At 27.6% G+C, this 22,682-nt stretch overlaps 5 protein-coding genes across 6 annotated transcripts; 2 read left to right on the top strand and 3 right to left on the bottom strand.

The window, feature by feature from the left end:
- Window positions 1-427: 427 nt before the first annotated feature.
- LOC117232769 lies at window positions 428-8,141 on the top strand. Its single transcript, XM_033492393.1, has 10 exons — window positions 428-772; window positions 870-1,025; window positions 1,145-1,354; window positions 1,430-1,595; window positions 1,666-1,798; window positions 1,878-1,935; window positions 5,714-6,289; window positions 6,367-6,606; window positions 6,688-6,806; window positions 6,974-8,141. Exons 1-10 carry the CDS (start codon window positions 446-448, stop codon window positions 7,230-7,232), a joined length of 2,244 nt encoding a protein of 747 aa, XP_033348284.1. The 5' UTR covers window positions 428-445; the 3' UTR covers window positions 7,233-8,141.
- LOC117232768 (vacuolar protein sorting-associated protein 26C) lies at window positions 2,148-3,750 on the bottom strand. The gene is made up of 6 exons (XM_033492392.1): window positions 3,427-3,750; window positions 3,221-3,364; window positions 2,725-3,117; window positions 2,563-2,659; window positions 2,378-2,503; window positions 2,148-2,300 (listed from the first exon to the last, which is right to left on the bottom strand). The coding sequence occupies exons 1-6, from the start codon at window positions 3,532-3,534 to the stop codon at window positions 2,218-2,220; spliced, it is 951 nt and encodes a 316-aa protein (XP_033348283.1). The 5' UTR covers window positions 3,535-3,750; the 3' UTR covers window positions 2,148-2,217.
- Window positions 8,142-8,934: 793 nt separating the features above from the next.
- Window positions 8,935-13,974, bottom strand: LOC117232764 (putative elongator complex protein 1). Its single transcript, XM_033492377.1, has 11 exons — window positions 12,951-13,974; window positions 12,369-12,866; window positions 12,076-12,290; window positions 11,581-11,987; window positions 10,425-11,505; window positions 10,140-10,333; window positions 9,796-10,060; window positions 9,573-9,709; window positions 9,354-9,508; window positions 9,219-9,282; window positions 8,935-9,161 (listed from the first exon to the last, which is right to left on the bottom strand). Exons 1-11 carry the CDS (start codon window positions 13,812-13,814, stop codon window positions 9,097-9,099), a joined length of 3,945 nt encoding a protein of 1,314 aa, XP_033348268.1. The 5' UTR covers window positions 13,815-13,974; the 3' UTR covers window positions 8,935-9,096.
- An 18-nt stretch (window positions 13,975-13,992) lies between these two features.
- On the top strand, window positions 13,993-17,169 carry LOC117232765. Its single transcript, XM_033492378.1, has 8 exons — window positions 13,993-14,289; window positions 14,391-14,498; window positions 14,571-14,636; window positions 14,708-14,823; window positions 14,945-15,223; window positions 15,299-15,506; window positions 15,587-15,813; window positions 15,888-17,169. The coding sequence occupies exons 1-8, from the start codon at window positions 14,242-14,244 to the stop codon at window positions 16,804-16,806; spliced, it is 1,971 nt and encodes a 656-aa protein (XP_033348269.1). The 5' UTR covers window positions 13,993-14,241; the 3' UTR covers window positions 16,807-17,169.
- A 298-nt stretch (window positions 17,170-17,467) lies between these two features.
- Window positions 17,468-21,036, bottom strand: LOC117232767 (histone-lysine N-methyltransferase PR-Set7). 2 transcript variants are annotated; one of them, XM_033492391.1, is made up of 6 exons: window positions 20,975-21,036; window positions 19,769-19,971; window positions 19,297-19,420; window positions 18,838-19,211; window positions 18,580-18,770; window positions 17,468-18,504 (listed from the first exon to the last, which is right to left on the bottom strand). In XM_033492391.1, the coding sequence occupies exons 2-6, from the start codon at window positions 19,886-19,888 to the stop codon at window positions 18,294-18,296; spliced, it is 1,020 nt and encodes a 339-aa protein (XP_033348282.1). In that variant the 5' UTR covers window positions 19,889-19,971; window positions 20,975-21,036; the 3' UTR covers window positions 17,468-18,293. The 2 variants fall into 2 exon arrangements, with proteins under 2 accessions (XP_033348282.1, XP_033348280.1); XM_033492389.1 differs by lacking the exon at window positions 20,975-21,036 and adding an exon at window positions 20,640-20,968.
- Window positions 21,037-22,682: the final 1,646 nt, after the last annotated feature.

The raw sequence follows: 22,682 nt of genomic DNA, 5'->3' as shown, positions 1-22,682 counted from the left end.
TGATTAGTAACTGTGATCAAAAAAATGAAAAAACACCGGCGATATGTTTGAAATTTAAAATTTTATAAGTATGAAATAAACTAACTTTCTTTATCCAAGGAAATTGCAATCATATATATGAGTAAAATATTTCTTTAAGAGATTAATGTTTTATATAACTATATTTGTCCGTTATTTGGACAAAATCATAACTATTGTGATTACTATGTGATACAATTTGATACTTGTTACATATACAATATTAATTTACAAATTACCATCGTAGTTTGTTAACGCTTTATCAACTAAGATTTTGTAATATTGAAAACATACAATATAGCGCAAAATAATTATATAAACTTGTAACTATTGGGTAGGTAGATTCTTGATTGGAATTATAACACAGAGTCGAAAAATGATAATTTGTTTGTTAAAAATTTTAATTTAGATTTGATTAATCTCAATAATGGATAGCGCAAGCAAGAAACAAACCTTTCACAATGATAAAGAGAAGAAAAAATCTAACCCCAATCAAAGGAAAAGTTTGGATCAAGGGATTTGTAAAGAATCTGAGTTAGATATATCATATACAATTCGATTGGATTCCACAAATCAGGAAGATATTGAAAAAAAAGTTCAGTGTCTAAAACATGTATTGGAGAAAGACCTAAGAGCAGCTGATTTAAAATGGTCCCTATTTGTAGCAGCTTGTAATACATATCGCTATGATACTTGTTTAAAACCATTTCCACCAATGTATATAAAAAATGAATGCAAAGACATTGAAGCTTTGGTAAAGTTCTTAAAATATCAATCTTATTGTTTTTATAATTTGCACATTAATGATTTTAATGAGTAATAATCATTGAATATATTGATCTTAATTATAGAGAAGAGCTATAGAAGTAATTCCCCCATTGGCTGTAATATTGAAAGCATTATCAGAATCAGATGTATATGAAAAATATGGAATGGCTATAGATCTATTACAGTGGGTTCTAGTGCGCTTGAGAGATCCTTATATAAAAAGCATTAAAAAAGAAAATGTAAGTTTCATTATATTTATATTTATGATAATATAAATTTTGTTGCAATTTCTATTTTCATTCCAAATCATATTTTACAATTAAATTTTGTGAATATTGGAAAAATGTTTGCGATATAGTATGACTTGATATTGAGAAAAGTACCCTCAGAAATGCCAGTAGTTGCACCAAATTTAATATTCCAAGTCACAAGTACAAAACAATCTACTTCAGAAGACAGATGGAAAACAATCGCTCAAGGTCACACAACATTTTATGCTTATCATGGTAGTCGACTAGAAAACTTCCATTCCATTATACATTATGGTCTACAACAGAGTATGTGTAAGGTAAAATAATCTACTTGACATATGATATAATTTTTTACTATTTTCTAACATGATTAAATGCAATATATCTTTTAGAACTCATTATTTGGTAAAGGAATATATCTTTCGAGTGAATTAGGTGTAAGTTTACCATATAGTCCGGTTGGCTATGGGTGGGGAGGTAGTGTATTAGGAAGTGAAATGAGCTGCATAGCTTTATGTGAACTTATTAATCATATAGATGTAAAAACTGGAGATTCAGGTAAATAGATATTAAAAGAAATACATATTAAGAAAGTTTCATCATTTCTTATGTAAAGTATGTTGTACAGAAGATGATGCTAGAAGTTTAGTATCAGATTCCATGGGTGGAAGAGTTCCAAATAAATATTATTTGGTAACAAATAGTGAATTGGTAAGGGTACGATACCTCCTTATTTACAGTCAACAAGTTCAAGCAGCAAGGTATGTGTATAATATTCATTACTTTTATGTATTTTTTAAATACATGAATATAGGAATGTATAAACTTCTAATATTTTAGATGTATTAACAATAAAGGATTATTAGCATGGTTTAAACAACATAAATTATTAACATTTGTGCTTGGTTATGTGGTGCTGCTGGCTTCAGTTGGACTTACTCATAATAAACAAGTTGAAAAATATTATAAATTATTTGCTCAAAAAGTTGGACTGGAGTAAAAAGAAACTTTTTAATACAATAAGTTATCCATCCATTAATATGTACATTAGGATAAAAAATTATTTCTTTTTACATTTTTTTCAATGAAATTACATAAATTTGCATTTATTATAAGAAATATATACAATATGTAAATAATACATATAATTTATATAAAATACTATATTTCTATACAAGATTTAGTATCTTGATAATATTATGGGGAAATTTTCCGTAACTAAATAATCATCTTCAAATATTACGATCAAATTCACTTCAAATTCTGTAATGAAATATGACCTTTTTATCACCAAATTTATTATAAAAAAATCCAGAATGAAAGTCATATAATGACCTTACCGACTTTAAAATTACTCGTACTTAATGTAGGACATGTAAATAACCGTGGGAATATCATATATATTGGTATAGGTAAATTTGTACAAACATTTCCTTCGCCAATTTGTATATTTTGTATTTCAGTAGCTGAAATAAATATAGCATTATAAGATCACAAATGAAATGTTAATATATTCTCATCCTACCATCTCTGGAATATCCTTCAGCACAACCACATGTCTCTACTCTTACCAACTGCAGTTCGATTGACTTTATTACAGCTTCACAATGTTCGATTACCACCTTCAAAAATATTGTTTTTTCATACTACTTTACCAAACAAACGATGCATATTATAGTATTATTACCTCTCCTGTTAAGGGTTCAGAAATCTTGCAATACAATGAATCTAGTTTCCCAGAAATGCAAAATCTGGGTACATTGATTCTATCTCTTGTGTTTTGCAATGATTCTGGCATAATATTAAAACACACTGGTTTACTGGCCTCTTTTTGTATCTTAGGAGGCACCTTATCTTCAACTATGAACTCCAACGATTTGCTTACATCTTTTGCTAAGAAACTTCTTTTTATATCACAGCGTATAAAATATTGGATATTCACAAAGACTCCATGATAAGTTTCATACAAAGACTTAGTCCCTCTAGGTTTTAGTGGTAATTCGAATGGTATTTCTGTTCTACCACTCGGTATTTTGCCACTCGGAGCAACATCTAAAGTATATTGAACTAATTGTATTGGCTGAAAATACAAACGATAAAATTAGTTGATCCACTTGGTTCTTATTTTATGACAGAACCATAATTTGTAGAAATATTTCTGAAAATTTCTAGATAAAACTAACCTTTACAGAATTGTAAAATGCTTCAAAAATGCCAAAATTCTTCGAACTAAGCTGTAAATTGACCGAACCTTCCATACTTAAGAATATTCCATCGTGTTTAACGTCAGAATTAGTTTGTAGCAATATAAAACCGGCAACTATTTCCTAAAACATAACCTCAACATTTTCTGTTTCATAATGTTTCTATCGTAAATTATAGTACAGACCCCTTCATGATATATTTTACTAGCTCGCTTTAATTTGATATCGATGTTTATTGTCATTTTCAATTTATGATTGTTAATTAGATAATAATCATTTATGAGTTTATGCATTCACTAATAATGATATTTGTCGATTGTTATTATATGTATGATCTATAGTATTTATGTCAAGTTTAATTAATTATAAGCTCTACGCTGAACATTTGCATGCAAAAAGCAAATAAACACAATATAAAATTAATTGCAACAGAATGCAAATAAATATATTTAAGTATAAATTTTAGGACAACACGTCAATAGAAACTGAATCAGCTGTTTTAATATAATGTATATATTGACACAAGGAATTCTGATATCTTTGATTTAACATTTCTTTAGCATGAAATAAAAACAATTATGAAATAGAAAATATGTATCAAGGCATTATTTACATAAGACATACATTGTCGGCTTGTTAGAACACCCATACAATTAAAAAAAGTACGTTTTTGGGAAGTCAGTTTGAAATAGAAAGTTTAAACTAGAAAATTATTAATTATTCAACTATTTAACAATGAAAGAATTTATTTTTGTTTACAATACAATTAATAGTCGGTAAGTTTGGGGAGTCTTCGATATAATACTGCTTGTAATATGTATTGCTTATTGCCTCATTGCCAGAAAAAATATTGGTAACCTATTCTGAATTTTAACATTTTTGTGAAATAATATGATTGTATTAGATAACTGTAAAATTTCTAATTCCCAAATAGCACATTTTAGAGCTAATGTTGTGCAAATATTTTAAAAAATGACGATTTTTTTAAATACATTACTCTTCTAACTAATTTAGCAAGTAAAACTAACATCAGTAAAAAAGGTATAGTCATTTTCTGAAAAACGATTTGAAATAGTTAATTAAATTTACTTTCATACTATTAATTCATTCATATAATAAATAAGAAAGCCGCCTGAAATTTATCAATTTATAAAAAAAGTGAAACATAATTGTGACACGTTTGAAATACGTTACCATTCGATCGACCAATCAGGTCTCGTTACTTTCGCGGCATTTCTTCTTCTGTATACTAACATCCGCAGAAGGTGAACTTCCGTTCGATCGACTAAACAAATTCAAACCGACAGAGTCGTTACTGCGAGTTAAACGTTGTTTGGGAGACGGTGGAAGTAGACTAATCGGAAGACTAGCTTTTGGTGTTGCGTGTAATTATTTCCTGACTTTGTTAACGATGGCTTTAAGAAATAGGACCGCGCTCACGGTAAGTTTTAAATATTTTAAAAACATCGATGTGTATCAAATTAACCATTGATAACAAGGGGAGGTCAATAGAACAGGGTAACCGTCTGTTCCTGACATCTTTAAATGCCCTTCATTTATTTCAAAAGTCATCGAAATAACAATCATTATGATTTATCCAGATTGCTGTATGTATTTTAATATTCATAATACGAATTTTAATATCACTCGTTTGATTGTTTAGTAACGAAAAATTTTGATTTTTGAAATTTAATATTAACGTACATTTTGATCTTTAAAGCCCCGTGCATCTTTTAATATTTTATATAAATTGCATAAATTTCAGCTTTTCCTTCGTTATGTAATATTATCCTAAGGTAGAAATTGTTATAAAAATATTAAAGATATAATTAGTTGTAAGTTGCATCATGTATCTTAAACGGAAATGCGTTCGTAAACATTTAGGGCCGATTTAGGCGGAATTTTGTGCTACCTAGGTAATTACATCACGAAAAGCACACATTTTATTTTCTATTTATTGTATGAATTATATTATATTTATTTTATTTACATCATATTATAATGTTATATTTCTATACTCGGATATATTAAAAATTAAAAATTGTTTAAATGATAAGGTCTCTTTTTAATATTTAATTATTATTTTGCTAGGAAGATCAGTACTTAAATATCTAATTCATATTTGTTATATATCCTTTTATTTTATTAATATTTTACTTTTAACTCTTCATACTTTCCATGTATTGTAACATAAAATAAGTAATACAATAGTTAGTAGATTAAATTAGTTGGATTTATCGAAAAATATTGTTATATATATATATAGAATATTTGTAAAAAATAGTTTTGATAGTAGTCAAAAAAGTTATTGTTACAATAACTATTGTAACAATATATGTAAACAATATATAACTATATATGTAACAATATTATCTATTTTTATATATATGGAAAGAGTAAGAGTATTTCTTTTTTTAACAAGTAAGATCTGTACAAGAAAGTCAAAATATGTATCATGAAATAAATTTTCAGAATATTGTAAATCAAGAAAATACAAAGAATTTTAAGTCTTCTGTGACCACAATACCTGGGAAGACAAAAAGAGCTGCTTTGGGTGAAATAGGAAACAAAGTGAACACATTAAGAGGCATAGAACCCATTGATAGAACTAGCTTGCTAATAAAAGACAAGAAACCGATTATAGCCCCAAAACAAGCTATCAAACCACCAGAAAAAGCAACTGAGAAACTACCTGTACAAATAGTTAAACCTGTAATAAAGGTTGCAGTTTCTCAAGAGAGTGTGATATCACTGCCTGCTAAAAAGGAGGTTCAATCATTCTCCTCAGATCTATTAGCAGTTGAAGATATTGATGAAGAAGATAAAGGAAATCCTAGTCTAGTTTCTATTTATAGTAATGACATTTATGAATACTTAAGAACTCTAGAAAGTATGTACCCTATTTCAAAAGGATATCTATGTGGACAAGAAGTTACGCCAAAAATGAGGAGTGTACTTATAGATTGGTTAGTGGATGTACACCAACAATTTCATTTAATGCAAGAAACATTATACCTAACTGTTGCTATCATTGATAGATTTTTACAGGTTTGTTGTTACATATAAAAACTTAAAATTTATCTTCGAAGAAAACTACATAAATATTAAAAGTTTTCTTTCAACAGGCTTTTCGCTCAATAGATAGGAAAAGGTTACAATTGGTTGGTGTGACTGCTATGTTTATTGCTAGCAAGTATGAAGAAATGTATTCTCCAGATATAAATGATTTTGTATATATCACAGATAATGCATACTCGAAGGTAGAAATATTACAAATGGAAATGCTTATTGTAAAAACATTAGATTATTCTTTTGGTAGACCATTACCCTTACATTTCCTAAGGAGGTACAGCAAAGCTGGAAAGGTGATTTATAAATTTGTATCACATTTGATTAATTTTCATATCACATAATTTTATATCTTTAACTCAATAAATTGTTTTTAGGCACTCCCAATACATCATACAATGGCTAAATATTTTCTAGAACAAAGCTTAGTTCACTATGAAGTGTGCCACTATCCCCCAAGCCTTATTGCAGCTGCAGCAATATATTTAGCTTTCCTGTAAGTTATCTATTAAAATATTATCTTAAAGGATTAAAGTCATTGTGCTTTCTCCTTTCCTAATATAGAAAAATTAATCAAAACAAGCAAATTGGATCAATATGAAATAATAGTTGATACTATTATTTACTAATAATTCATCATTATTGTTTTTTTTGATTATGCAGAATTATTGATAATGATGACGAAGACCAGCAAAAGGTTGTCTGGACAAATACCTTGGCACATTACAGTACCTATTCCAAGGACGACGTATTCCCTGTAGTACGGGAAACAGCAAGTATTATAGTTAATGCGGATAAAATTAAGTATCAAGCTGTGAGAAAGAAATATGCCCAAGCAAAGTGCATGAAGATTAGTACTCGACCCGAACTTAGATCAGCAACAATAGATTTATTAGCTACTGCAGATAAAAGGGCAGTATAATATTCATTTTAAAAGATAATTGTAGTGAGACATTTGTTTGTTCAATATTTCATTGGACAAAATAAATTGCATCGTACATAGGATGATACATTTTCGGAGGTAGAAACATATGAGATGAGCAGACTAAATAAAAAAAGAGAGAAAGACGAGACTATCTTCATTTATCTTTTTTTCCTATCATATTGTTTTCATATAAAAAATGTCATAATTAAAATGTCATAATTTATTTTGATGGTTGCCATGATGAATATTAAAATTATTTCTAAATAATGACTTTCGCTCCAAAATTTATTGGAGTAAATAATTTGGTATGAAAAATATTTCTACAAACAAAATTCAGTAAGGTAACTAATGATTCCTTACCTATAAAAAGATGCAGGGAAAAAATACTTCAGACAGAAAATACAGTTGTTTATCTATTAAATTAAAAGTTTGTGAATGGTAGTCTCGTTTTAATTACAGATATTAGCCTCAAGTATACAAGTTCTATTAAAAATGGGACATTTTAATTCTAAATATTACGGGGTTGCTGTACGAAGTTCGTAAGAAAGAAAGAAAAACTTTAGTAAGTATTTCCGTATGATATAATGTAACTCGAATATTCTTTATTCTTGAGTAAGGGTAGTTTGCATTTTGTTGAATAATGTCTGATTTATTAAAAACCAGATACTTAGTATGGAAATTACTTATTAAAGATTTTTTCTATCTATGCACGTAATTACACAATTTAGGGTAATTATAGAGAAAGTTTTATAGTAGAGGAGAGAAAAAGAAAGAAGCATGAGTATAGTCAATTGATATGGAAATGTGTATATTTTTGGATCACTATAGAAAACTATCGAACAACGTTTGTCAAAGGATCTCTGTTTAAATTCAGTAAAATTTCGGCAAAATGATTAAGATGTAAAAGTAATGAAAGCTGAGAAATTTGGAATAGATTTGATTTCAGTCTGAAGTCATTTTAGAAATTAATACTGCAATTGACTATAAAATTTAATTAAGTACTAAAGACACGATAATAAGATAGTTATTTTAGATTATATTTAATATAGATTATAATATAGTTCAATTATTTAATATAAAATATTCCTAATATATATCATAAACTATAGATTAGCAAAGCCTATAAATTAGAAATACAATAATTTTTAAACTTTGTAGTCATTGAACATTTTGCCGAATTTTTATCTAATTGAAAACAAGATTTTTAGGTATTTAAATTGTGAATCATATCTTTTATACTGAAATATTGAAGAAATTTTAACTTTTATTCATGATTATAAAAACATTTTTATTTTGATATTAGTTCTATAAATAGTTTTAAATGTTAATGTATGAAAATACCCGAGTATTCCAGACGATATTAATAATCTATACTTTGATATCAATATTTCCACAAATATTATATCAATGAACATGACTGTTCATATCTGACATTTTGTCAGTGTGCGTTTGGAACGTAAATATTGTATAAAATTTATGTAAAGAAAATTTCAATAGAAAATAAATTGTAATAATGTTTCTTCCGGGTATCATATAATTCATACAAATTTAAATATTATATTATAATATATATATATTTGAATTTATATCGAAATGTTTGTTTTATAATAGAAATCAATAGATTTACTATAAAGCTGCGAGTTTGCCTCGCAAAACTTTGTTATAAACTATGATAATTATTGTAACATATTTTATTTCATATATACCTAGAGAGAAATTATCTTTAATGATAAATAACTTAGAGATTTATTAAATAAATGGAAAAATAAGCAGAAATAAATGTATCCTTTTTTTAATGGGAAGATTGTAATTGTAAAATATAATTCAAAATTAGATTTCTAAAAATATTTACTGTTATTAATTAGTAAAATATGTTCAATTTCCAAGGTGAAGAATTAGCTACCGGTGGATGTGTAATATAAGATTCTGAAAATTCGAGTAAGAATTAAGATAAGTTTCCTCAATAGTTTAACAATAACTTACCAACTAATTTGTAACAGGTAGAGAATCCTTGTGAATCTGTCATCGTCGTAAGTTCTGTATTTTCCTAAAATTTTTTACAAACATAAAAATTAGCGCAATTAATTAACTCAATTATAATTATGGTGTAATGTATACCATGTCTGCTAAGCTTGAAGGTGCAGATTTATCCCAGATTTCAGATTTATTTTTTTCTATTATTAAAAGTAACTCTTCCATGGAATTTTGTATTTTTTCCGCATATTCATCGTCATCGAAATACAAAAGCATTTGTATCAATATGTGCAAATCATCTGAAATTAGAAATATTATATAATATTTATATGATAATTAATTTCTATAAATAAGTACACAAACCTCGTTCTTTGTACGTATTGCTGATAATTTGATACAAAGTTTGTATTAATGCCAGATCCTCGAAGACACTGCCTTCTTTTAAACTTAAAAATTTCCTTTCCTGCTTTCTTCGATTTTTGCTGGATCTATAACTTTTTCTAAAAGTAATACACACGTAAACATATTTAATTTTTAACACAAATTCATTAAAAAAACTTTATTCATTATTCTCAAACGTCCTTACCCAGACATAGTGGACAATCTCGATCTTTGACTCAAAGTTGAACTAACAACGCTACTTGTATCACTAAGAATATCTGAAATGCCTTTATTACATATCGACTCATTGTCACAAAGTATTTCATTGTATGATTTTATGTTTCTCTGAGAAATATTGTGCCTGACTGTTGCAAGACGCAATTTATATTGCTCAAAATCTTGTCTATTTTTTTTTATTTGTGATAGAGCGTGATCCGCATATTCGTATACATTAGGTTTTATATGACATTCTAAAATATAACAATTTTAATTAATAATGTAGTAAATTGATATTTAACTTATGTGCTATTTTTGAAAGTGTAAACCTACCGATCAAATCTAGATTTTTGGTATCATGCGCAATTCTTACAGCATCTTTCCATTGTTTACCATTACATAAAGAAATTATAGCTTCCTTCGCATCTCTGAAATAATTCATTAAAATATGTGCAGCTTCCTCATACTTTTTATTAGTTTTTAGACGTTCTACAAGATCCTGGTAAATCACGTGTTTTTCTGTTTCACTGAAATATAATTTGATATAATTTAATTTTATAAATTTATAAATCTATAATAATGACTTCAATCTGTTTTATATCTATTGTTTATATCAACCTTAGTTCCATTTGAGTAGATAATATAATAACATCTTGCCAACAACTAGCTAATTTATAAGCATTTAAAGCTTCTTTGATATCACCAGATCTATGAAACATAATTCCAGCTTCATGATAGTGTCGTTTATTCAATAAATATTCACCATAACTTCTGGCTACCTCCTTATACATTTTGCTTTTCTTCTCAAATAATTTTAAAGCTTTTGTGTACAGATTATAATTGCGTATCAAATTTATACATTCGTTAAATCTGTTTGATTCTTTTGCAATATGTTCAAGAGCAGACTCATAACGTTTCAAATGTAAATCAATAGAATATTTCATATAATTCTCATCAAGCTTTTTCAAGCCATTAAGGAATGGAATATATTCTTTGGGATCTTTTTGTGACTTAGAAGCAATGAACATAGTCAAATCAAAATCGTACATTCCTAAAGCTATATCAAATAGTACATTTACATCCATTATATATAATAGATATTTTAGTGCTTCATCAGACATTATGTGTTTCTCATATCCCGTACTTTTTTCCTCTAACTTCTGAATTTCCTTTATTTTCGTTAACGCAGCTTCTATTCCTCGCTTTTTTTTATCTTTTACCAAACTGATTAATATTGGTTGAATTAAATGATCAGAATTATTCCTTTCTTCCATAATGTTTCGCAGTAAACTGCAAATCGATTCAATTTTATTTATTTCAAGGTTTCTTGATTCTGACTGATGTCTTCGATAGTAATTTGCATATATTGTCATGGTAACGTCTTCATCTGCTAACTCAGACAAGAATAAACTCAACCAACTCGCTTTGGAAACTTGTTCCACGAATTTATTTGCATTCTCGATAAATTTTTTTGGATTATAGTCATAGATCAAGTTCAAGTTTATTCGTTGTCTCCGCATTAAATCGAAGGCAGATAAATAATTGCAATTGTCTAAGTAAAATCCGATAATATATAAAGACAATGCCCTTGGTTGAATGCATTCTAGGTTTCCACGAGGCATTTGCAAAACAACTTTGGAATCTTTAGGAATAGCTGCAATCAATTGAGATCCCCTTTCCACTCTTCTAATATTCATATCTAAAAATATTGATTAATCATCTTAATTATAATATTAAAAATAACTTAACAATTAGAAATTAATGATTGGTATACCTGAAAATGATTTATCATTGAGTCGATTTTCCCATGGCTTTACAGTCAAATCTTGCTTTATTAATTCTTCAAAATCATTCTCGTTCAAGTTAACGCATATTAAAGTGTTTTGTGCAGTTGTAAGAAGTAAAAATTCCGAGTGAACGAAAAAACTTGTGATATTGTTAGCAATTTGCTTTCCATTAATTGCAAAACAGTTCCTATGATATAATGACAGTACCATGTGCTTTGTACCAATTTTCACAACTTCTACTTTATACGTATATCCTTGCAATTGTGTATCAACTGGAACTAGTTCTGTTTCTTTTGTATATTTTATAATGGAATTGTCTACAATTATATATGCTTCATCTGAATCTGGAGAACGAACTATGTGTTGAATTAAACCATCCATAATGTGTATTCGCCTTTAAACATTAAAGAATTATTAATTTTCGAAACTAAAGTATAATTTATACTACATTTAAATCAAACAAATTTTTCAAATAAATATACCTCAATATAACTTGTCCCTGTGTTTGATCTTCTATTGCACTTAACATCAAAACACAAAGGAAGCTCTGATCATTTATTGACAATGAACATAAAACGTTGTTTTCATTAAGCCATAAAAAGTGATGCATATTGTAAAAGAAATTTTTATGTTCTAGTAGAATATCCCATTTAATATCATATGTTCCAACATGTTCATAGTCTAAGAGGAATGAGTCCTAATTTTTTTAATGCATTAGTAATTATCCTTTAATCTTTGTAAAATTTTAAATAATTTATAATTCATTTATATTTACCACTAAATACTTGTAAAATATTAATTTTTTACTGGCAGAAACACAGAAGAATGCATTGCTGTCTATCCAGGTAGCTTTGCCTTTTATATCAGGTGCAAAAACAATAGCATTTATGGACTCAGAAGTTTCTAAAGTTTTATGTGCCATTGGTGGTGGTACAATTCCTACTCTAAGACCAGTCATTAATGACTTATTTCCATCAATGATGCCAATAACAGATTTATCATGTACAGTTATGCCTCTACTATGATCAACAGACCAATTATAGTCAAACGTGATAAGTTCTTTGTATGTTAAAACAATCAGTTTTTTGAAACAAGATGTTGTACTCCATGTGGCACATATCAGTAAGTTATCTGTGGGAAATTTAATAGTTTGTTTCAAATACCAATGATAATTATTTTCTGTCCATAGTTGTAGAACTGAAGAAGAATCTGCCTGAATTTGACACCAAATAGTCAAAATTTCTGAATCTGGAGACCAAAATAAATCTTTCACCTAAAATAAGTTTTAAAATATTAAACTTATACTCTTTATTCTAATTTATTCAGAATAATAATAAATGCAAATATTCACACATACCCTAATTTCTTTTGGTTTAAAAGGAAGTGAAAATTCTCTGTGTTTTAAACCATTTTTCTCAAAGAATACAACAAGGTGCTTGTTTTGTGAAATCTGTGTTGCTGCAATTAAACTACCAGATGGTCTCCATGACAATGATTCTTCCAAACCATTAGCGATCTCACTGGTGTATTGTAAAATACCTTCTCTATTAAATACCTTAAACTGTCTAACTTTATTTTCGGGATGCAATAAACCAACAGCAAATAACAAACCATCATCACGCCAAGTTATTTTATATAATCCATCATCTAGATCGTTTTCACATATTTCTGTCGGTTTAGATATTGCTGCTTTTTTCCCTTCTGAACCATGAAACTGAGTTTCCTTCTTACCCCAACCAACAGTTACAAATTGCTTTTGACCAAAATATTGTGCATGCAGATCTACCTCTGAGATTATTTCAAAAGTAGATACCATTGTAATCACAATACCACTAATTGTAACTAATATGATTATTTCATGATCTGGGCTTAGTTTCATGCATTGTAAATCTATGTTTAAATCAGTAATCAATTCGTATCTAAATTCAGGTTCTAGATTTATTCTTATAATACTGCCAGATTTACAGACACCATATAGTTCTTGTGTTACACTACAATATTCCAAACCGATGAATTCTAAATTTTCATCGATTTCGAAGAAGCTTATGTCTTTCACATAACTCGATGGAATTTTACATAACTTATTTTTTAAAAGCATATAAAAATCATCATTAGTTGAGTCAACAGTATACAATATTTTTAAATCTTTTACATTTAACATTTGGTTTTCTAGGATATTTAAAAGACGACTAGCGCGTTGTTTTACTACCAAATTCTTCATTATTTAATAATAACGTGATAAAAGCATATAAAAAATAATCGAGGAATTTTTGTTTGCGGTTCACTGGAGGTACAGAAGCGAGAACTTTAAAAACTAACCTCTACACAATTCAAAGTATATAGGTTAATGTGAGAGATACATATATAGGACGATGATGAAAACAGTTCTGTAATTTTTTCTATTTTATATAAATGGAATAAATTAAATAAGTTTAAAACAGGAATTGTATAGAATAAGGAAAGATGAAGCTGTTCAAATTATATATTATACAACAACAAAAAAATAAAGTGACATGTGAAATATCTTTACCTAACCTAAAATATATCAATAAAATATTCTGACAAGTATATTTTATGAATGTAAAAGAAACTTAAATTCTTGAAATAATATTATATAATTCATTGTTTGTTTCAAACATAAATACACCATGAATTCTACTGATATCACTGATGAAGACGAAGATGTTGTCATAAAAGTATTTTAAATTTTTCTACATTTGATAAATAATCAATAATATATTATTGTTTAATATTTTATTGTTTAATATTTTATTATATTTTACTTTTTATTTTTTAGGGTTCGTCATTATACGAACATTTATGCAAATTAGGTTATACTGACTTTGAAAGTGTAGCAATAGAAAAACAAATACCTAAAAATGAAAAGAAGTATCTTAAACTATTTGTGAGTACTTTTTCAAATGAACCAATGAAAATCATACGATATGCATTTTATAAATGAGTTTTGTATTTTTAGGATTGTATATTTAACGTAAAAAATATTTTTAAAAAATTATATTCTATGTACTTGGGAATAATTCAGGTAAATATTATACTCAACATGCTCAAGTAATACTATAAAATATTTGTAATGAAGAATTTTATTTATGTTAGGATGATAGTATATCCTACAAACAGGTGGAAACTATTTTAAATGCGAAAATTCTTTTAAATGATCATGGTTGTGCAATACATAGTTTTCTTGATAAATATGAATATAAACCATGGAGGTAAACTTTTAAATTTATCAAATGGTACTGAAATTAACTATAATTATCTCAACTATAAAAAGCAAAAATTGGTGCAAGAGTTAAATCAAATAAAACGATACCCATATTATCTTTTTTGCAGGACTATAACATCAAAATTTATTTTATTTGGCACTATTTTATCATCCTCAGCCTATATATCTTATAATACCCAATATAAAAGTTCAGCTAGTTTATTTGCATTAGCTGTATTATATTGTATTAGTTATATAGAATTTTTGAGAATAAGGGCACACAGGGATCTAAAATCTATTGTGTCTTTACAGAATGATTTCTTTGATCTTTGTAAGAAGGGACTGAAAATTTTGAAATATGGGTATAAAATAAAATTGCACCAAGGGAAAAGTTCCCAACAATTTTCGTAAGCTTTTAAATTTTACAATTTATTAGACTATTATGTAATATTATATTATTTCTAATATATCTAATTCAACAGTGATCTCACAGCAGGTAGACTGAAATATTTGCAACCCATAATGGAAAATTTAGTAAAATATTTGGGAGTTATTGCTTGCATCTATTATCATGCTTCTTTAACTCTTATGAAACTGCTACCAGTAGATATTTGTAATGAAGATTTATTAACGAGATTTGATAGTAAATCATTTGAAATACATGGTGAAATAAATTATCAAAAATTGAAGGTTGAAATGAAATATCTTCTAGTACTTATTTTGTAATTAATATTTGTATATTTTTATACATTATGTTATTTTTTTAATAGACTCTATATCATACTTATATCCTCACTCAGTCTGAGATGTTGTATTTATTAACTATAGCATACGATAATTATACTTGGCAGCAATCATACAAGAAAATTCCTGAATTACAATTGGCCTATATCATACGCTTTTTAATTATGTATTTAAGCATATATAAAAACAAGTTATCAGAACACATTGATGCTTATTATAGTTTTAAACTAGAACCCATACCATATAAATATAAGTAAGAATGCTTTTTTAAAATGTCTTTATAAATGTTAAAAATTACGGATTGTTTATGTGTTTCTATTATTTTAGAGGTCCAGATTCATCTAAATGGCAAGATTTATATATGCACCTTTATTTAGCTTCTAATAAATTACAGTTGGCTTACAGCCACATATTATCAATACTCCAAGATATTGATAACAATGTAATTGAAAGTGTAACAAACGAAGGTTGTATGGAGAACACAATGCAGAAGTTAACTGCAGCTCAAAAAAGTATTGACACTGCAAAAGATTTTATTGAGTTTAGTAGTCTATTTCTTGTAAAATCGCAAAATAGTGGTTCTACAATTAACTGTTTGGAAACGAATATTTCAATGTTAAATGCAAATTCGAATATCCATATTTTACCTGATTCAGAACCGGAAATTATGGATGAGGTATTCGAAGAATATATTAGGGAAGAATATTTGAAACCTTTGAATGAAGAAGCCGACGAAATATCACTGTACAGTTCTAAACGAGATAAAACGTTGTTTAAAAATTTTATGGTTGAATTAAAGGATGCTTTAGCCGATAAGAAAAAATCTATGTCTGAAAGAGAATCAAAGGCACTTGAGCGAATGTATAAAGCTATAACAAAAACAAGTACTTCAGATGATCAGCTTCAGCAAATTTCCACATCTCCACCTATGCCTTCCTTTAATACTTCTTCCTTAATAAACAGTAATAATAAAATTTCTAATTATAGAAAACCGCAATTACATGTATTGCTTGAAAAATCTAATGTTGCTCAATCGATTATTAAAAGTGAAGAAGATTTAAAGGACAAGAATATGGATGACACATTAATAGAAGAAATGTCACTAAGTAATATTATACATTTACCAAAAAAATCGGAGTTCTCATCTCTTTTACCACCACCATTTTTAAAAGCAAAAGAAGAAACTTTTATAGGAAGTGGTGAAAATTCTGAGGATGATGAAGAAATTATGGTGGAGAATAAATAAAAAATCATGCAATATGTATTTATTGTTACGAAAATACTTTGTATTGGGAATCAAGTAGTTTCATTCATATGATAAAATACTAATATATTTTGTGAGAATACATACTATAATGTGTTTATTTACAGATTCGAAATAAATTACATATTTTATGTATGATTCTCATTAAAATAAAACTATATCTGTATAAGTTGTGTCCTTTATAATATTAATGATAATGACAATAATGATTAATATTAACATACACTATTACAATACTACTATCAACATAGAATTTTAATTTTTTTAATTTATTTCTGTCATACAATTGTATAAAATGCTTCAACAAATCGATAAAAAACACGAATAAATTATCGCATAAATAGACTTGGCAATGATAAAATTCTACAGTAAATTATTAACTCGTTTTATAAGTTATTATAAGTTATACTTAAAACTAATAGTAAATATTATTCAATAAAAGAAATACTGATGAAATATTGGTGAAAGTACTTAGGCAAAATATACACAAAATTTTATAGAGATTTATTTAGGATATGAAAGATCATAGATATTTTATTTCTTCATGTGAAGGCATTTCTTTTAGTTTTTTATTTGCATATAATAAAAGATGAATTACGATATCTCAGTTTCCTAAATTTCCAAAAAAGATTGAGATTGCGAATATTATTTACTTCTATCAATTAAACTACTTTTATTTATAATGTTATTACATAACATCTTTCGTTTATAAAGTTAATTACGAATCACCTCTCACGTCATTTGGAATTTGGCAGTGACAAATTGACAGAAAACAAAAGTAACTGTTTTACAGTACAGGTATCGCGACACAGAGATCGAAGTACTCCGTAATAAAATACTTAAAAGAAAAGAAAACACATTTGTAATCATATCAGTGTATTACAAATCCTTCAACCAGAAAAGGTTGTCGCCTAGTATATTGTGATGTCTAATGAGGTGTCTTATCTGTAGTCAATAATACTAGACTGAATCTAAGACTAGATGAAGCATTTGTTATTAAAGATCGTAAAGAAACTGTACATATTTGTTCATAAACTGTGACACGAAAATGTCTTACAGTCGTAAAATAATAATTAAACATAATAGTAACAACATTAAAAAAGTATTTGATTAAAAATTTTTAATATCTATTTTGTCAGTTTGATGTTTTTAACAGTTTATGAATGTTTATGAATGAAATTTATGTAACAAAGAAAACATATATGCAAGCTAAACTATCAATTTTATAAAATATCAAATACTTCTAATTCCTCTTGCTTTGTTACATAGATAAGGAAGTATATAATTACATATTTGTTATATCAAAGTAGAGATACATTCATCTTAGAAACATTTTTACTCATAAAATTCAACTAAAATTCTCTATATGTATTTATTGTTCCTTCATAGGAGGAACAAAATCAATTGAACGAATTCTGCTGTACAATACATCATGCTATTATAACTAATTAATTAATTATTTGAAAGCGCTATAATGCCAACCATGGGTGATGACGAATAGCTTCGCGACTTCGATCTCCGTAATCATATGTTATTTCCACCCCTATAGGTATATTTTCTTTCGCCGTAAGTACCAGGTGTGGCGTCGACTCTACTTCTATGACCCGAGCGATTAAATTACCATTTCTTGAATGATTTACTAATCTACCTAACTTATCAGTCTCTGCTGTTGCATCGACGCTAAAAATATGGTGATGTTGTAAGTGGTCAATGATTTACAATAATTTTATGAACAATAATGAAGAAAATACCTACCAATACTGATGATTACGATGTTGAAAATAATACATATAACACCCAGTGTTCTGATCTTGTGCGTATATTTTTTCACGTTTCTTTGCTGTTACTTGATCGATTAATTCACCAATATATTCTACTACAAATTCTCCTTTCATAAACTCTCGTGTTGTTACTACACCACGACCTTTACCAGCAAAGTGTCTTACCTAAAGAAAAATATTTTATGTGGAATTTACGATAAAATAACAACTTTCTTTCATCAACTTGTCTTACTTCTAAGCCTTCTTCTACTTGATAAAGCACTTTATTTTCCATATCACGTTGCTTTTCTTCTAATACAGCTTTCTTTGATTTTCTTACACTGCGGCGTACTGGAAAGTAGTCAGTAAGCTTATGATTTGTACTTTTAGTATTTGAAGAATCTATTGACCGATTTGTGGCAGACTGATTGCTGGTTAATTTTCTACGGCTATGATTAGCAGACTTTTTTAAAGGTTGTTGCTCCAAATTAAGTGTGGGAGTTACTACAGGTTTCTTATGCATATTTTCATTCGTATTTCTTTCGTCTAAATCTTCCAATTGATGGTTTGGCATGTTAATCCTATGTGGTGTTGATGGACCATGAATAGGTACTGCTACAGGTGTTTCTGAAAATTTGTTTATTTATTGAATCATTATCATTTAAATATATGTACATTATGACCTATCAATTAGCAATTAATGAAATATTACCATCAGTTCTGAATTGACCAACATCAGTGAGAATGTCATTTTGTACATCATTGGTTTCTTTACTTCCATAAAACCTTTCTTCAATAGGCAGGATAGAAGCTTTATTTTTAGGGACATCTGTAATCTATGTTTTAAAATGAATGATACTATTGTATATTTTATCATTTTGAATAAAAAATATATATTTGTATATAAGTTATAAAATATACTTAGATTAAAGAATATGAATACAATGAACCAATTGGTCAAATCATAAATAGAACCCAATATGGCATCAAAATAACATGTAAAATACTCTAAAAATGCTCAGTCTTACACAGTTATAACATTTGAATTAGTAGATTTCTAAACTTAAAATTGGTATCATTGAACTCTAACAAGTACTTTTAGTAAATATAAATTTCAACCAAAAAATTGGGCATCCAGAGGAAAAATTCACATGTTTAATTTGTATTTGAAACAAATTACGTACTTGTGTATAGAAAAAGGAACTTATGCACATAGGCACTTTATGTGCTTCAGATACTGAATGGATCTCATCAGAATTAACATTTTTAACATTACTATCATGCAGTTTAGCCTCCTTCTTCATTGGTGAAGTTATATCATATTGAGGGGATAAAACAGCAGCTCTTGTACGAATTGTATTTCTTGTTTGCACACGTTTTCGTCTTCCTACAATTAAATTAACCATTTATACTCTACATTTTATAAATCTTCTGAGATATAAAATATTAAATACGATAATATACAAAATTATATACCACAGCTAATTGTAATATTAATTTTATCTAACATTTTATTTTTGTTAATTATGAGTTTTTAAACTATGTACATTATACGTACATATATTATGTCACTGATCAAGTTTCATGTCTTATCATTGTAATTACAGAACCTACACAACATTGTATACATATGTAACAGTATATATGTATGTATATCTGTGAATATCGTATTGTCATAGATGCATATTAATATCTACGACACTTTGTGAAAAATATTATTGCAATAATAATTGTTTGTTACAATGAGCGTGACGAATGAGTAATAAAATATAAAAAATATGTACGGAGATATAAAATTTAATATTTTCGAATATATCATTTTCTGGTGACTAGAAATATATTTTAGGAGCGTAAGTGTATAAATAAAAATTGGGGACAATTTATTTGGTAAAAATTGTGCAGAAATTAAGTGATGTTCTGGAAAACTAGCGTCTTTGAGGTAACATTCAAAATGGAGAGGAAGAGAGGAAGTAAAAACCATCAAAACATAACCTAATTATAGGAATAAAATGTTTAGTGAAAATGTAGATGAATTTTTTCGAATTATATTCCTACCTTTCACCATGTTACCCCTTGATTTTCCTATGTAATGAATGAATACTGACTCTACTTTTCCCATACAAAATTCTAGCTACGCGAGACGGCCGTTTCGATTCACTTCGACGCTAATGTACTTAACATAAATGATTCCTTGATTAATTCGAATTTTCACACTCGTGTATTTTTTTACGAAACGTGTTCGTTTTATTTTTACAAACACGAGGCACATTTAAGACCGAATAATAAGTAATTTATATAGTCGCCATTGTTCACAATTTCATTAATCTATTCGAAGCATTTTGTGAGGAGGCAAGGCAGTAATTGTAATTACAAACATCGAAATAACATACCGGATATGCCGCCATGTTGCTTACTATGCTACACGATATACTATTATTAAATTAGATACTATCTGTATTTTTGAGTACTATAGATACACACATATATTTCCTTTATTGCTCTCTAAATACATTTTATAGATTAGGTTTCTCATTTTTTCTCGTATTTTTATCCCTTTATCCCTTGTCCATACAATTTAATTTTGATACAATCAGTTAGGAATTGATACTTCATAATCAAAGTTAAATTTTTACAACGTTCGCTTTCTATAGTTATATATTTCATAAACTATATATACGTGATTTTACAATGTTAATCTGTATATTTCTTTACAATTAAACCTACAATGGCTCACAAAATTAGTTGAACACATACTATAACAGATTTTTATGGATATATTACATTATTATTATTTTTATGGATATATTACATGTAACTTTTTAAAATTTCGTTAACACTATAATGAGATACGATTATCTCAATTATAATAGTAAAATTTGAAACCACTCCAAAAACGTGTATAGAACTCACAAAACATTTATTGCAGACATATATATATATATATATATATATAGCGAAAAATTAGTATACAGCATGAATAGTAATTTTAAGCATACAATTACTGCTAAAAGTGGTCTCATTACATATTCTGCTTATTAATATAGCGAACAATTGACTGTTTAAATACTTTGATGATTTTTGCGAAGTTTAATTTTTCATTACAATGCTAATGAAATTTTAAAATGTTTTGTATAATATACATATAAAAAATTTCTACGACTATTTAAATATTTTCGTGAGCCACTATTTATACTTCATAAATTATAAATTCACTATGTTATATTTTCTTATACTAAACCTGTTTTAAGTTGTAAAATTCAGTTGTTAGTCATACTAGAACTTCTTTATAATAAATACGTCTAAACCGTGTATAATGCCATAAAATTCGGATCTTCTTACTAAATAAAAGGTATGCATATACATGTGTAAAAATAATTGAAAAATGCAATAAGACAGTCATTGTTTGATTTATATAATACAGAAATGTTCAAAGACATATACATCTTCTAAGAATAAAGAATATATCATTACATGATTAATACGAAGACTCATTGAAAAAATATATATGTTTAACTCTAACTAAAAAAAATAAGATAAAGCAGCAAGATACAACAATTAAAAGTGTCTCATATATATGTATGTACATTGATAACTTAAACGTATAAATTTAATTATTTATTTTCTACATTCGCGATATAAAATTGACGAAATCAAATCATTTTCCTATATCGTTTAGTTCCAGGAGTTGGCCACCAGATAGCGGTGTCAGCGGCGCGAAGCTCGGATCGATCGTATTAGAACGATGTTATTTTTTAGATAGATTTAGGTAAGCAATCGTAGAATTCTAGATGAACACATATTATTTTAGTGAAACGTCGGCTCGAAATCCTTTGATTTTCCGAAGAAAATCTAAATCTATCGAAATCTGAGTTATTTGATATTTCTGTAAAGAGATAGCTGTCATATTCTTTTCTTTTTACCGCGGATACTTTAAATCAACTAACGATCAGCGCGGCGCCTCTGCAACGTTGCCAAGCGTCCGCCCAGCTCATTTAAGTGTAACCACGCGCTTACGAACACATGATACGCGATATGCATGGTTTGTTTACTGTTCATTGTAATTTCGAAGTACACGTGCTCAAATAAGCAATTGTTAAA

Source organism: Bombus vosnesenskii, unplaced genomic scaffold (assembly GCF_011952255.1).
Source record: "Bombus vosnesenskii isolate JDL3184/JDL3185 unplaced genomic scaffold, Bvos_JDL3184-5_v1.1 scf7180000013293, whole genome shotgun sequence".
NCBI classification, from domain to species: domain Eukaryota; kingdom Metazoa; phylum Arthropoda; class Insecta; order Hymenoptera; family Apidae; genus Bombus; species Bombus vosnesenskii.
The sequence above is the reverse complement of the archived record's forward strand: the minus strand, read 5'-3'. Positions and strand labels throughout refer to the sequence as shown.